This window comes from Xiphophorus hellerii, chromosome 6 (assembly GCF_003331165.1).
Source record: "Xiphophorus hellerii strain 12219 chromosome 6, Xiphophorus_hellerii-4.1, whole genome shotgun sequence".
Taxonomy (NCBI): domain Eukaryota; kingdom Metazoa; phylum Chordata; class Actinopteri; order Cyprinodontiformes; family Poeciliidae; genus Xiphophorus; species Xiphophorus hellerii.
The window spans coordinates 29,440,500-29,455,786 of record NC_045677.1 but is presented as its reverse complement, the minus strand read 5'-3'; the positions used below and the strand labels follow the sequence as shown (position 1 = coordinate 29,455,786).

The window sequence follows — 15,287 nt, the reverse complement described above, 5'->3', positions numbered from 1 at the left end:
TCTAGAAATGAAAGGTTTTGATAGGTTTCTTTGGCCTAAACTACATTAAAACATCTTTGGGTTTCGCTGAGTCACTAAAACTGACCTGGTTCAGAAACAAGAACATGATGCAACAAAGATGATGTTTGGGAAACAGAACATATTTACTGGTATCACATTTTAAAGTGAGTTTTAAGGTTTTAATGCAAAAGAGATGAGAAGACACTAAATGAGTATCAGTATGAATCTGATAAGATCTGGGTTCAGTTTCTGTTTGCAGATCAGATGGATGAAAACAAGGTTAAAATAATCTGTTTAATAAATGGCAACATTTGGCTCCATGTTACTGTAACACTGATTTATTGATTAATTTACTTCATTGTTAATATTTGCATCGTTCCACTGTTTCACAAAGTGAGATCATTTCTGCTGAATTATTTTGATCTGAACTGGGAGGAAACAGTAAAAACAGCAACATCTTCAGGTTCTCAGTATTTACAGCAAACTTAATTCAGCAGTAAATGTTGCAGTGGTTGTTTTTATTAATAACTAAACTGGAATCTAATTATTCTGCATGTCAACATACAGCCCAGTTTTAATAAAACATGTAAATAATAAACTTTCTGTTATAAGATATATGAATTATGAATAATTGAGGCCTGGAGGCTGTAAATGAAACAGATTGTGGTCAGAGCAGCAGATATGAATCTGTGGTTATTAGAACCAACCAAACTGCTGGCAGCCAATCAGACTTGGTTCCTGCAGCTGTGTGGGTTTGTGCTCTGCAGCCTCCACACCGTTAGCTGTGGCTTCTCACCTTAATAACACAATGACAGTTACAAGCATCGACTGAAACAATCGTTCAGGAAGCACCTGTTTCTTCATCTGAGAGAGAAACAGCTCAGAGCTGAACTCACAGCTCAGCAATCAGCTCTGATCACAGTCAGAAACCTCTGATGAACTACAGACCAGTTAGGATGGATAAATGAAAAACATCATCAGGATAATCTGAATAATAATGACATCATCAGCATAAGAACAACACAAAACTGAAGAGAATCATACTAGCATATTATTTCCTGTACGAAATGTTTGTGCTGCATTTGATTAAAAACTATTTAAAAAGAACCAAAGCAGCTGAACTCAAACCACTGAGACAAACATTCATGTTTCTTCGTTCCTGTGAACCAGCAGCAGGACCAGGCGGCCATGTTGGTTCTGATCCGGTCTAGTTTCTCTTAGCTGTTGGTAAAACCAAGATAATCCTGTTTTTACAAGAAAGTGGAACAAATTCTTCATCAGCATCAGAGCAGCTTTAAAGATTTTAAAATAAAAATAATTTATTTTTAAATAAAAATCACTCGGTTGAGGATCCAGGGACAAACCTCTGGAACAGAACAGGAGGAAAATGTTGCAGTGAATCATCCTCTGTCCTCTGCTCCACCTGAGCCTCCACCTGGTCTCCCAGCTTCATCACCTTGTGTTGTAGGGGCCTCCACTGGGCCCCCCTCATGCTGCACAGAGCAGCGGTATCTAGATGTGCTGAGAAGATCCCGGTCCACCAGTAAGATGGAGGCGGTGCGGTTCGGCTCTCTGAGCTCCAGCTGCTCTTCAGAGGTCAGATCTTTCTCTCCATCGTCCTCCAGTCTTTTCCAGGAGAACTTGACCTCAGGAGGAAACATGCCTGAGGCCAGACACAGCAGGAAGCCCCTCCTGCCCCGCCGGGCGCTGGATGCTGCTGGGTACACGCTCACCATGGGCTTCACTACCGGATCACCTGGAGGTTGGCAGCAGAAACAAGCAGACAGACACACATCCAGCCAGTCAGCAGCAGCTGCAGCTCAACCTCAGAAAAAAAAATTCATTTTGTGTCAAACTGTTTTTGTTATTATTCTGTTTAATTATAATTTTGTATACATTAATTTATTCCTGGTAAATAATTTTTTGCTTTGAGGTTTTTAGATAATAAATAATCTAAGTTTAAAATAATTGAACACAAATTATTATATTTCCTTTGATCAACAAAAACTGTTTTAAATTTTGATTGTTGCTGTAATTTATTTGCTATTATATTGACAAAAGTATCTTATTATTATTATTATTATTATTATTACTATTATTATTATTATTATTCACTGTTTATGAACATTAAATGTTCACCATCATTTTTCATCTTAACTCTTTAATGTTTTAATTTCACTAATTAATAACAGAAAAATATGTAAAACATTTAGTAATTCCAACATTTATTAGTAATCTGGAATATAAATCCACATTTGATCTGAAGTTGTGTTGAAGTTTCTGAGTGAAACTGAATAATCTGAACCACCGACTGATCAGATCAACGCGCCGCGTTAGAGAAATAAAAACTAAAGTTACAGAAAAATCTGTAATGGTTTTAACAATAAACTAAAGTAAAACTAAAATCTAATTTATGTAAAATTATGTAAAATTGTGTAAAAAGAATGGAGTGTAAATTATTGTAGATATAAAATTAAAAAATATTTTACACATTTGCTTAATTAAAGAAAATGGATCCAGATAGCAAACTGCTTTTGGTTTCAATTAAAATAATAATAATAATAATAATAATAATAATAATAATAATAATAATAATAATAATAAAATATCAATTCTCAGTAACAGGAACTAAATTTGTCTCTTTATTTAAAACAATGAATCCAGTCAAGTTAAAAAACGGATTAAAAGCAAACCTGGATGTTGGAGTCTAGTTTTAAATAAAAGTCACCAGATAGATGGGATTTTATTTTAACTTTGAAATGAAACAGAAAAAAACATTTAAAAAGTTTCTAATTTATTGGTAAATATTTTTGTTCCTATTAAAACAAAAATGTCTCAGTTTATGAGTCACATTTATATATTTTATAACTACAGTTGGAGAGGCTCAGCTAGATATTATATTATATTATATTATATTATATTATGTTATGTTATGTTATATTATATTATATTATGTTATGTTATGTTATGTTATGTTATGTTATGTTATATTATATTATATTATGTTATGTTATGTTATGTTATGTTATGTTATGTTATATTATATTATATTATATTATGTTATGTTATGTTATGTTATATTATATTATATTATATTATATTATATTATATTATATTATATTATATTATATTATATTATATTATTAGGAACAAATAACAGCCTGTCAGTGAAAAGTCGTCTTTCTCTCTTTTTATTTCCCAAACTAATAACGTTTTAGATGTGCAAATAAAATCTAAATTAAAGCTGCAAGCAGCCTCGGGCGGCCCTCGCAGCAAGCGCCGCTCCGGCCTATTGGCCACCGCGGGGGTTCCGGCCAGCGCAGAAGCTCTCGCACGTTTTCCAGAGCCGCAGCCCGCTCCCCACCGCGGAAGCTCTGCCGCAGTTTCCAGCATCGCCGCCCGCTAGCCGCTGCAGAAGCTGTCGCGCGTTTTCCCCGCCCGTCCACCGGGCGACAGGCGTGAATGCGTTCGGCGGCGCTCCCCGACGACTGTCGAAAAATCTGGCGCAGATCGGTCGATGCGTCGAGGAGATACAACCCATGTATTAACTTAGGGGGTGCAGTGGAGCCAAATTACATTTCAAACCCGTTGGGCTCTTTAGAGGTGAACAAAGGTCATACATATCCAGTTTGGCGCCAATCGGATGATCCATGCCTGAATAAGAGCCAAACGTATGCATATGGCGAGGGACTGATATTCGCCATTTGGCCACGCCCACACGGTTCAGCCAGCAGCGAGCATTGACAGAGTTTATCATCCGAATCATCTTGATTAGGTCAAGAGAGCCATAAACGGAGCTTTCCAAGTAAAAAAAACGGCACTTCCTGTTCTGAGGGGGCGGGGCTTAGATGACGTCATAATATGATGACATAGGGTCGTCAAGGATCCCACCAGGGTCACTCGTGCAAAGTTTGGTGCAGAAGCTATCGACCGTTCACAGTAAAATACAAGACTTCCTGTTGTCAGAGGGCGTGGCCTACGTGATGTCATCATTTGACCATTGGATATTATTCTACACCCGAGGATGATCAATAACTCAAACTTTGGTGTCTCTGTCAGTTTTTGTGTTAGAATTACAAATTATTTAATTTTTTCCTCTATAATTCAACATTGAACTGTCATTCCGTAGGGCAATGCTGCCCTCTGGTGTCGAATTACTGAAATTACTGAAATAGTTTCATTATTTCAGTAATTCGACACCAGAGGGCAGCATTGCCCTACACATGACAAAATAATCCCCTTTGTAATTGACTGTGTAACATATTACACAATCAATCACAGGGGATCTTTGAGCCTTGCTAACCCCCCTTCAACATGCTCCAAAACTCACCAATTTCATAACTTTAAATTAAACATGCCTTATGATCAGACTGACCAAGTTTGAAGTCGATCAATCGAAATCCCTAGGAGGAGTTCGATCAAATACGAAGGCTGTAAACGTCAAAATCGAGGTCAAATGAACTTCAATCTAAAATGGCCGACTTCCTGTTGGGTTTAGAGCATGGCTCTAAGAGACTTTTTTGTACGTCCCGACAAGATACACATGTGTACCAAGTTTCGTAATTCTAGGTTTAAGCATGGCTTGGGGCTGTTCATTTAAAATACTCTAGGGGTCGCTATAGAGAAATTAGGCCACGCCCACCAAATTTTGTTATGAATTCCTGTCGGTGGGTGGATAAGGATCCATCCTAGTGAGTTTGGAGCAGCTCACCCCGAAACTGTGGAATTCAGAGCCAAACGAAATTCGACGGTGTTCGCAACGCCGCCACGCCCACCTGCTACATCGAAGCCGGTCGGGGTTGGAATCCACAACACACCAATATGTTTTCTGTCTCTGGACACTGTTTCATGTTGATTAGATCAAAGGGCTAAGATAGCGACCGTTCACAGTAAAACATTACACTTCGAGCTCTCAGGGGGCGTGGCCTACGTAAGAAAAAAATTTCACCACAGGGTATTTTAGGACACCAGATGCCGATCAATCACTGAAAGTTTGGTCCCTCTATGTGTTTTTGTATAGGAAATATAAGAGGTTTTTGTTTCATGGCGAGTAGGTGAACTTTGACCCCTGGTAACCCCCCTTCAGCAAGCTCATACAGTCACCAATTTGATAACTTTAAATCAGACATGCCTTATGATCAGACTGACCGAGTTTGAAGCCGATCAATCGAAATCCCTAGGAGGAGTTCGATCAAATGCAAAGGCTGTAAACGTCAAACTCGAGGTCCAAAATGTACCTTCAATACAAAATGGCCGACTTCCTGTTGGGTTTCGACCATGGCTCTAATAGACTTTTTTGTACGTCCTGACAAGATACACATATGTACCAAGTTTCGTAATTCTAGGATAAAGCATGGCTTGGGGCTGTTCATTTAAAATACTCTAGGGGTCGCTATAGAGAAATTAGGCCACGCCCACCAAATATCGCTATGGATTCCTGTTCGGGGATGGATAAGGATCCATCCTAGTGAGTTTGGAGCAGCTCACCCCGAAACTGTGGAATTCAGAGCCAAACGAAATTCGATGGCGTTCGCAACGCCGCCACGCCCACCTGCTTCATCGCAGCCGGTCGGGGTTGGAATCCACAACACACCAACATGTCTTCTGTCTCTGGACACAGTTTCATGTTGATGAGGTCAAAGGGCTAAGAGAGCGACCGTTCACAGTAAAACATGACACTTCCTGTTCTCAGGGGGCGTGGCCTAAGTGATGTCATCATTTCACCACAGGGTATTTTAGGACACCCGATGACGATCAATCACTGAAAGTTTGGTCCCTCTATGTGTTTTTGTATAGGAAATATAAGAGTTTCGTGTTTCATGGCGAGTAGGTGAACTTTGACCCCTGCTAACCCCCCTTCAACATGCTCCAAAACTCACCAATTTGATAACTTTAAATCAAACATGCCTTATGATCAGACTGACCGAGTTTGAAGTCGATCAATCGAAATTCCTAGGAGGAGTTCGATCAAATACGAAGGCTGTAAACGTCAAAATCGAGGTAAAAAATGGACGTTCAATACAAAATGGCCGACTTCCTGTGATAGTTGGCTTATAACATTAAATGTAAGTTCTGAGTCTTTTGGTGAGCTCTACAAGTGTACCAAATTTCATGTCTCTACGATGAAGTACGTTCATACCATTGTGTCAACAGAAAATTGCTAGTTGCCGCCGTTGAGCAATTTTTTTTGCGATTTTTGCGACAACCTTAAAATTCAAAATTTTTAAATTTTCTAGTCGCGACCGCCAAGTTTGGTGAGTTTTTGAATATGATAAAGCCCCCAAAAAGGCACACGAAGAGGGGGGCAGAATAATAATTAAAGCTGCAAGCAGCCTCGGGCGGCCCTCGCAGCAAGCGCCGCTCCGGCCTATTGGCCACCGCGGGGGTTCCGGCCACCGCAGAAGCTCTCGCGCGTTTTCCAGAGCCGCAGCCCGCTCGCCAGCACGGAAGCTCCGGCGCAGTCTCCAGCACCGCCGCCCGCCAGCCGCCGCAGAAGCTGTCTCGCATTTTCCCCGCCCGACCACCGGGCGACACGCGTGAATGCGTTCGGCGGCGATCCCCGACGACTGTCAAAAAATCTGGTGCAGATCGGTCGATGCGTCGAGGAGATACGGCCGATGTATTAACTTAGGGGGCGCAGTGGAGCCAAATTACATCTCAATCCCGTTGGGCTCTTTAGAGGTGAACAAAGGTCATACATATCCAGTTTGGAGCCAATCGGATGACCCATGTGTGAATTAGAGCCAAACGTATGAATATGGCGAGGGACTGATATTCGCCATTTGGCCACGCCCACACGGTTCAGCCAGAAGCGAGCAATGACAGAGCTCATCATCCGAATCATCTTGATTAGGTCAAGAGAGCCATAAACGGAGCTTTCCAAGGAAAAAAACGGCACTTCCTGTTCCGAGGGGGCGGGGCTTAGATGACGTCATAATATGATGACGTAGGATCGACGGGCATCCCACCAGAATCACTCAGGCCAAGTTTGATGCGGCTCGGTCAAAATATGTGGAATGTAGAGGCAAACGTATACGAACGGCGTTGCCGCCATTGAAAACTCTTGGCACTTTAAAGCAAGCGAGACCAACTTCCTATCTGTCATCCAACACAGAATCACCTTGATTAGGTCAAGAGAGCCATAGATGAAAGTTTCCAAGGAAAAAAATAGCACTTCCTGTTCTGAGGGGGCGGGGCTTAGATGACGTCATAATCTGATGACATAGAATTTTCAGGCATCACACCAGCACCACTCAAGCCAAGTTTGGTGCAGCTCGGTCGAAACTTGTGGAATCTAGAAGCAAACGTATGGCATCGGCGTTACAGGTCACTTCGCCACGCCGCCGCACCCAGCTGCTTCATCGCAGCTGGTCAGGGCTTGGATCCACAACACACCAACATGTCTTCTGTCTCTGGACACAGTTTAATATTGATTAGGTCAAAGGGCTAAGATAGCGACCGTTCACAGTAAAACATGACACTTCCTGTTCTCAGGGGGCGTGGCCTACGTGATGTCATCATTTGACCATATGGTATTGTAGGCCACCTGATGACGATCAATCACTGAAAGTTTGGAGTCTCTGTGAGTTTTTGTGTTAGAAATACCAATTTTTCATTTTTTCCTGTGTATTACAAAATCGAAGAATTTCATCTGCAGGGCAATGCTGCCCTCTGGTGTCGAATTACTGAAATAATGAAACTATTTCAGTGGCCAGCAGAGGGCAGCATTGCCCTACAAACGACGAACATGTACTGTTTATTATGTAATTACACAGAAGATCTCTCTAATTCATTCTGAGGGGGCGGGGCTTGGATGACGTCATAATATGATGACATAGCATTGTCAGGCATCACAACAGCATCACTGAGGCCAAGTTTGGTGCAGCTTGGTCGAAACATGTGGAATCTAGAAGCAAACGTATGGCATCGGCGTTACAGGTCACTTCGCCACGCCGCCACACCCAGCTGCTTCATCGCAGCCGGTCAGGGCTTGAATCCACAACACACCAACATGTCTTCTGTCTCTGGACACAGTTTCATGTTGATTAGGTCAAAGGATCACTCAGGCCAAGTTTGATGCAGCTCGGTCAAAATATGTGGAATGTAGAGCCAAACGTATACGAACGGCGTTGCCGCCATTGAAAACTCTTGGCACTTTAAAACAAGCGAGATCAACTTCCTATCTGTCATCCAACACAGAATCAACTTGATTAGGTCAAGAGAGCCATAAACAGAGCTTTCCAAGGAAAAAAATGGCACTTCCTGTTGTGAGGGGGCGGGGCTTAGATGACGTCATAATATGATGACATAGCATTGTCAGGCATCAGACCAGGATGTGTCAGGCCAAGTTTGGTGCAGCTCGGTCGAAACATGTGGAATCTAGAAGCAAACGTATGGCATCGGCGTTACAGGTCACTTCGCCACGCCGCCACACCCAGCTGCTTCATCGCAGCCGGTCAGGGCTTGAATCCACAACACACCAACATGTCTTCTGTCTCTGGACACAGTTTCATGTTGATTAGGTCAAAGGGCTAAGATAGCGACCGTTCACAGTAAAACATGACACTTCCTGTTCTCAGGGGGCGTGGCCTAAGTGATGTCATCATTTGACCATAGGGTATTGTAGGCCACCCGATGACGATCAATCACTGAAAGTTTGATCCCTCTATGTGTTTTTGTATAGGAAATATAAGAGTTTCGTGTTTCATGGCGAGTAGGTGAACTTTGACCCCTGGTAGCCCCCCGTCAGCAAGCTCATACAGTCACCAATTTGATAACTTTAAATCAGACATGCCTTATGATCAGACTGACCGAGTTTGAAGCCGATCAATCGAAATCCCTAGGAGGAGTTCGATCAAATGCAAAGGCTGTAAACGTCAAACTCGAGGTCCAAAATGGACCTTCAATACAAAATGGCCGACTTCCTGTTGGGTTTCGACCATGGCTCTAATAGACTTTTTTGTACGTCCTGACAAGATACACATATGTACCAAGTTTCGTAATTCTAGGATAAAGCATGGCTTGGGGCTGTTCATTTAAAATACTCTAGGGGTCGCTATAGAGAAATTAGGCCACGCCCACCAAATTTTTTTATGAATTCCTGTCGGTGGGTGGATAAGGATCCATCCTAGTGAGTTTGGAGCAGCTGGGCCCGAAATTGTGGAATTCAGAGCCAAACGAAATTCGACGGCGTTCGCAACGCCGCCACGCCCACCTGCTTCATCGCAGCCGGTCGGGGTTGGAATACTCAACACACCAACATGTCTTCTGTCTCTGGACACAGTTTCATGTTGATGAGGTCAAAGGGCTAAGATAGCGACCGTTCACAGTAAAACATGACACTTCCTGTTCTCAGGGGGCGTGGCCTAAGTGATGTCATCATTTGACCATAGGGTATTGTAGGCCACCCGATGACGATCAATCACTGAAAGTTTGGTCCCTCTATGTGTTTTTGTATAGGAAATATAAGAGTTTCGTGTTTCATGGCGAGTAGGTGAACTTTGACCCCTGCTAACCCCCCTTCAACATGCTCCAAAACTCACCAATTTGATAACTTTAAATCAAACATGCCTTATGATCAGACTGACCGAGTTTGAAGTCGATCAATCGAAATCCCTAGGAGGAGTTCGATCAAATACGAAGGCTGTAAACGTCAAAATCGAGGTAAAAAATGGACGTTCAATACAAAATGGCCGACTTCCTGTGATAGTTGGCTTATAACATTAAATGTAAGTTCTGAGTCTTTTGGTGAGCTCTACAAGTGTACCAAATTTCATGTCTCTACGATGAAGTACGTTCATACCATTGTGTCAACAGAAAATTGCTAGTTGCTGCCGTTGAGCAATTTTTTTTGCGATTTTTGCGCCAACCTTAAAATTCAAAATTTTTAATTTTTCTAGTTGCGACCGCCAAGTTTGGTGAGTTTTTGAATATGATAAAGCCCCCAAAAAGGCACACGAAGAGGTGGGAAGAATAATAATAATTAAAGCTGCGAGCAGCCTCGGGCGGCCCTCGCAGCAAGCGCCGCTCCGGCCTATTGGCCACCGCGGGGGTTCTGGCCACCGCAGAAGCTCTCGCGCGTTTTCCAGAGCCGCAGCCCGCTCCCCACCGCGGAAGCTCTGCCGCAGTTTCCAGCACCGCCGCCCGCCAGCCGCCGCAGAAGCTGTCGCGCATTTTCCCCGCCCGTCCACCGGGCGACACGCGTGAATGCGTTCGGCGGCGCTGCCCGACGACTGTCCAAAAATCTGGTGCAGATCGGTCGATGCGTCGAGGAGATACGGCCGATGTATCAACTTAGGGGGCGCAGTGGAGTCAAATTACATCTCAAACCCGTTGGGCTCTTTAGAGGTGAACAAAGGTCATACATATCCAGTTTGGAGCCAATCGGATGATCCGTGCTTGAATTAGAGCCAAACGTATGAATATGGCGAGGGACTGATATTCGCCATTTGGCCACGCCCACACGGTTCAGCCAGCAGCGAGCAATGACAGAGCTCATCATCCGAATCATCTTGATTAGGTCAAGAGAGCCATAAACGGAGCTTTCCAAGGAAAAAAACGGCTCTTCCGGTTCCGAGGGGGCGGGGCTTAGATGACGTCATAATGTGATGACGTAGGATCGACGGGCAAGCCTCCAGGATCACTCAGGCCAAGTTTGATGCAGCTCGGTCAAAATATGTGGAATGTAGAGGCAAACGTATACGAACGGCGTTGCCGCCATTGAAAACTCTTGGCACTTTAAAGCAAGCGAGACCAACTTCCTATCTGTCATCCAACACAGAATCACCTTGATTAGGTCAAGAGAGCCATAAACGGAGCTTTCCAAGGAAAAAAACGGCACTTCCGGTTCCGAGGGGGCGGGGCTTAGATGACGTCATAATGTGATGACGTAGGATCGACGGGCAAGCCTCCAGGATCACTCAGGCCAAGTTTGATGCAGCTCGGTCAAAATATGTGGAATGTAGAGGCAAACGTATACGAACGGCGTTGCCGCCATTGAAAACTCTTGGCACTTTAAAGCAAGCGAGACCAACTTCCTATCTGTCATCCAACACAGAATCACCTTGATTAGGTCAAGAGAGCCATAAACAGAGCTTTCCAAGGAAAAAAACGGCACTTCCGGTTCCGAGGGGGCGGGGCTTAGATGACGTCATAATGTGATGACGTAGGATCGACGGGCAAGCCTCCAGGATCACTCAGGCCAAGTTTGATGCAGCTCGGTCAAAATATGTGGAATGTAGAGGCAAACGTATACGAACGGCGTTGCCGCCATTGAAAACTCTTGGCACTTTAAAGCAAGCGAGACCAACTTCCTATCTGTCATCCAACACAGAATCACCTTGATTAGGTCAAGAGAGCCATAAACAGAGCTTTCCAAGGAAAAAAACGGCACTTCCGGTTCCGAGGGGGCGGGGCTTAGATGACGTCATAATCTGATGACATAGAATTTTCAGACATCACACCAGCATCACTCAAGCCAAGTTTGGTGCAGCTCGGTCGAAACATGTGGAATCTAGAAGCAAACGTATGGCATCGGCGTTACAGGTCACTTCGCCACGCCGCCACACCCAGCTGCTTCATCGCAGCCGGTCAGGGCTTGGATCCACAACACACCAACATGTCTTCTGTCTCTGGACACAGTTTCATGTTGATTAGGTCAAAGGGCTAAGAAAGCGACCGTTCACAGTAAAACATGACACTTCCTGTTCTCAGGGGGCGTGGCCTAAGCGATGTCATAATTTCACCACAGGGTATTTTAGGACACCTATTGATGATCAATAACTGAAAGTTTGGCGTCTCTGTGAGTTTCTGTGCAGGATATATAAGAGTTTCGTGTTTCATGGCGAGTAGGTGAACTTTGACCCCTGGTAACCCCCCTTCAGCAATCTCAGACAGTCACCAATTTGATAACTTTAAATCAGACATGCCTTATGATCAGACTGACCGAGTTTGAAGCCGATCAATCGAAATCCCTAGGAGGAGTTCGATCAAATACGAAGGCTGTAAACGTCAAAATCGAGGTCAAATGAACTTCAATCTAAAATGGCCGACTTCCTGTTGGGTTTCGACCATGGCTGTAATAGACTTTTTTGTACGTCCTGACAAGATACACATGTGTACCAAGTTTCGTAATTCTAGGTTAAAGCATGGCTTAGGGCTGTTCATTTAAAATACTCTAGGGGTCGCTATAGAGAAATTAGGCCACGCCCACCACATTTTGTTATGAATTCCTGTCGGTGGGTGGATAAGGATCCATCCTAGTGAGTTTGGAGCAGCTGGGCCCGAAATTGTGGAATTCAGAGCCAAACGTATGGCAACGGCGTTACAGGTCACTTCGCCACGCCGCCACGCCCACCTGCTATGTCAAAGCCGGTCGGGGTTGGAATCCACAACACACCAACATGTCTTCTGTCTCTGGACACAGTTTCATGTTGATTAGGTCAAAGGGCTAAGATAGCGACCGTTCACAGTAAAACATGACACTTCCTGTTCTCAGGGGGCGTGGCCTAAGTGATGTCATCATTTCACCATAGGGTATTGTAGGGCACCCGATGCCGATCAATCAATGAAAGTTTGGTCCCTCTATGTGTTTTTGTATAGGAAATATAAGAGTTTCGTGTTTCATGGCGAGTAGGTGAACTTTGACCCCTGCTAACCCCCCTTCAACATGCTCCAAAACTCACCAATTTGATAACTTTAAATCAAACATGCCTTATGATCAGACTGACCGAGTTTGAAGTCGATCAATCGAAATCCCTAGGAGGAGTTCGATCAAATACGAAGGCTGTAAACGTCAAAATCGAGGAAAAAAATGGACGTTCAATACAAAATGGCCGACTTCCTGTGATAGTTGGCTAATAACATTAAATGTAAGTTCTGAGTCTTTTGGTGAGCTCTACAAGTGTACCAAATTTCATGTCTCTACGATGAAATACGTTCATAACATTGTGTCAACAGAAAATTGCTAGTTGCCGCCGTTGAGCAATTTTTTTTGCGATTTTTGCGACAACCTTAAAATTCAAAATTTTTAAATTTTCTAGTCGCGACCGCCAAGTTTGGTGAGTTTTTGAATATGATAAAGCCCCCAAAAAGGCACACGAAGAGGTGGGAAGAATAATAATTAAAGCTGCGAGCAGCCTCGGGCGGCCCTCGCAGCAAGCGCCGCTCCGGCCTATTGGCCACCGCGGGGGTTCCAGCCACCGCAGAAGCTCTCGCACGATTTCCAGAGCCGCAGCCAACTCCCCACCGCAGAAGCTCTGCCGCAGTTTCCAGCACCGCCGCCCGCTAGCCACCGCAGAGGCTGTCGCGCATTTTCCCCGCCCGTCCACTGGGCGATACGCGTGAATGCGTTCGGCAGCGCTCCCCGACGACTGTCAAAAAATCTGGTGCAGATCGGTCGATGCATCGAGGAGATATAGCCGATGTATTAACTTAGGGGGCGCAGTGGAGTCAAATTACATTTCAACCTAGTTGGGCTCTTTAGAGGTGAACAAAGGTCATACATATCCAGTTTGGCGCCAATCGGATGATCCATGTGTGAATTAGAGCCAAACGTATGTATATGGCGAGGGACTGATATTCGCCGTTTGGCCACGCCCACACGGTTCAGCCAGCAGCGAGCAATGACAGAGCTCATCATCCGAATCATCTTGATTAGGTCAAGAGAGCCATAAACGGAGCTTTCCAAGGAAAAAAACGGCACTTCCGGTTCCGAGGGGGCGGGGCTTAGATGACGTCATAATGTGATGACGTAGGATCGACGGGCAAGCCTCCAGGATCACTCAGGCCAAGTTTGATGCAGCTCGGTCAAAATATGTGGAATGTAGAGGCAAACGTATACGAACGGCGTTGCCGCCATTGAAAACTCTTGGCACTTTAAAGCAAGCGAGACCAACTTCCTATCTGTCATCCAACACAGAATCACCTTGATTAGGTCAAGAGAGCCATAAACAGAGCTTTCCAAGGAAAAAAACGGCACTTCCGGTTCCGAGGGGGCGGGGCTTAAATGACATCATAATGTGATGACGTAGGATTGACGGGCAAGCCTCCAGGATCACTCAGGCCAAGTTTGATGCAGCTCGGTCAAAATATGTGGAATGTAGAGGCAAACGTATACGAACGGCGTTGCCGCCGTTGAAAACTCTTGGCACTTTAAAGCAAGCGAGACCAACTTCCTATCTGTCATCCAACACAGAATCACCTTGATTAGGTCAAGAGAGCCATAGATGAAAGTTTCCAAGGAAAAAAATAGCACTTCCTGTTCTGAGGGGGCGGGGCTTAGATGACGTCATAATCTGATGATATAGAATTTTCAGGTATCACACCAGCATCACTCAAGCCAAGTTTGGTGCAGCTCGGTCGAAACATGTGGAATCTAGAAGCAAACGTATGGCATCGGCGTTACAGGTCACTTCGCCACGCCGCCGCACCCAGCTGCTTCATCGCAGCCGGTCAGGGCTTGAATCCACAACACACCAACATGTCTTCTGTCTCTGGACACAGTTTCATGTTGATGAGGTCAAAGGGCTAAGATAGCGACCGTTCACAGTAAAACATGACATTTCCTGTTCTCAGGGGGCGTGGCCTAAGTGATGTCATCATTTCACCACAGGGTATTTTAGGACACCTATTGATGATCAATAACTGAAAGTTTGGTGTCTCTGTGAGTTTCTGTGCAGGATATATAAGAGTTTCGTGTTTCATGGCGAGTAGGTGAACTTTGACCCCTGGTAACCCCCCTTCAGCAATCTCAGACAGTCACCAATTTGATAACTTTAAATCAGACATGCCTTATGATCAGACTGACCGAGTTTGAAGCCGATCAATCGAAATCCCTAGGAGGAGTTCGATCAAATGCAAAGGCTGTAAACGTCAAAGTCGAGGTCCAAAATGGACCTTCAATACAAAATGGCCGACTTCCTGTTGGGTTTCGACCATGGCTCTAAGAGACTTTTTTGTACGTCCTGACAAGATACACATGTGTACCAAGTTTCGTAATTCTAGGTTAAAGCATGGCTTGGGGCTGTTCATTTAAAATACTCTAGGGGTCGCTATAGAGAAATTAGGCCACGCCCACCAAATTTTGTTATGAATTCCTGTCGGGGGGTGGATAAGGATCCATCCTAGTGAGTTTGGAGCAGCTGGGCCCGAAATTGTGGAATTCAGAGCCAAACGTATGGCAACGGCGTTTCAGGTCACTTCGCCACGCCGCCACGCCCACCTGCTATGTCAAAGCCAGTCAGGGTTGGAATGCTCAACACACCAACATGTCTTCTGTCTCTGGACAC

At 44.4% G+C, this 15,287-nt stretch overlaps 1 protein-coding gene across 2 annotated transcripts in view; it reads right to left on the bottom strand.

Annotated features, from left to right (window-relative positions):
- LOC116720997 (gastrula zinc finger protein XlCGF48.2-like) overlaps positions 1-15,287 on the bottom strand; it is a 31,654-nt gene that overhangs the window by 8,208 nt on the left and 8,159 nt on the right. Inside the window, exons 1-2 of one of the 2 annotated variants that reach the window (XM_032564561.1) lie at positions 1,457-1,834; positions 55-1,366 (exon numbers count right to left, since the gene is read on the bottom strand). In XM_032564561.1, coding sequence (XP_032420452.1) covers positions 1,326-1,366; positions 1,457-1,736 — 321 coding nt within the window. In that variant the 5' untranslated portion in view covers positions 1,737-1,834 and the 3' untranslated portion in view covers positions 55-1,325. Of the gene's footprint in view, positions 1-54; positions 1,367-1,456; positions 1,835-15,287 lie in introns of those variants that run through there. The other variant, XM_032564559.1, reaches the window with a different exon arrangement.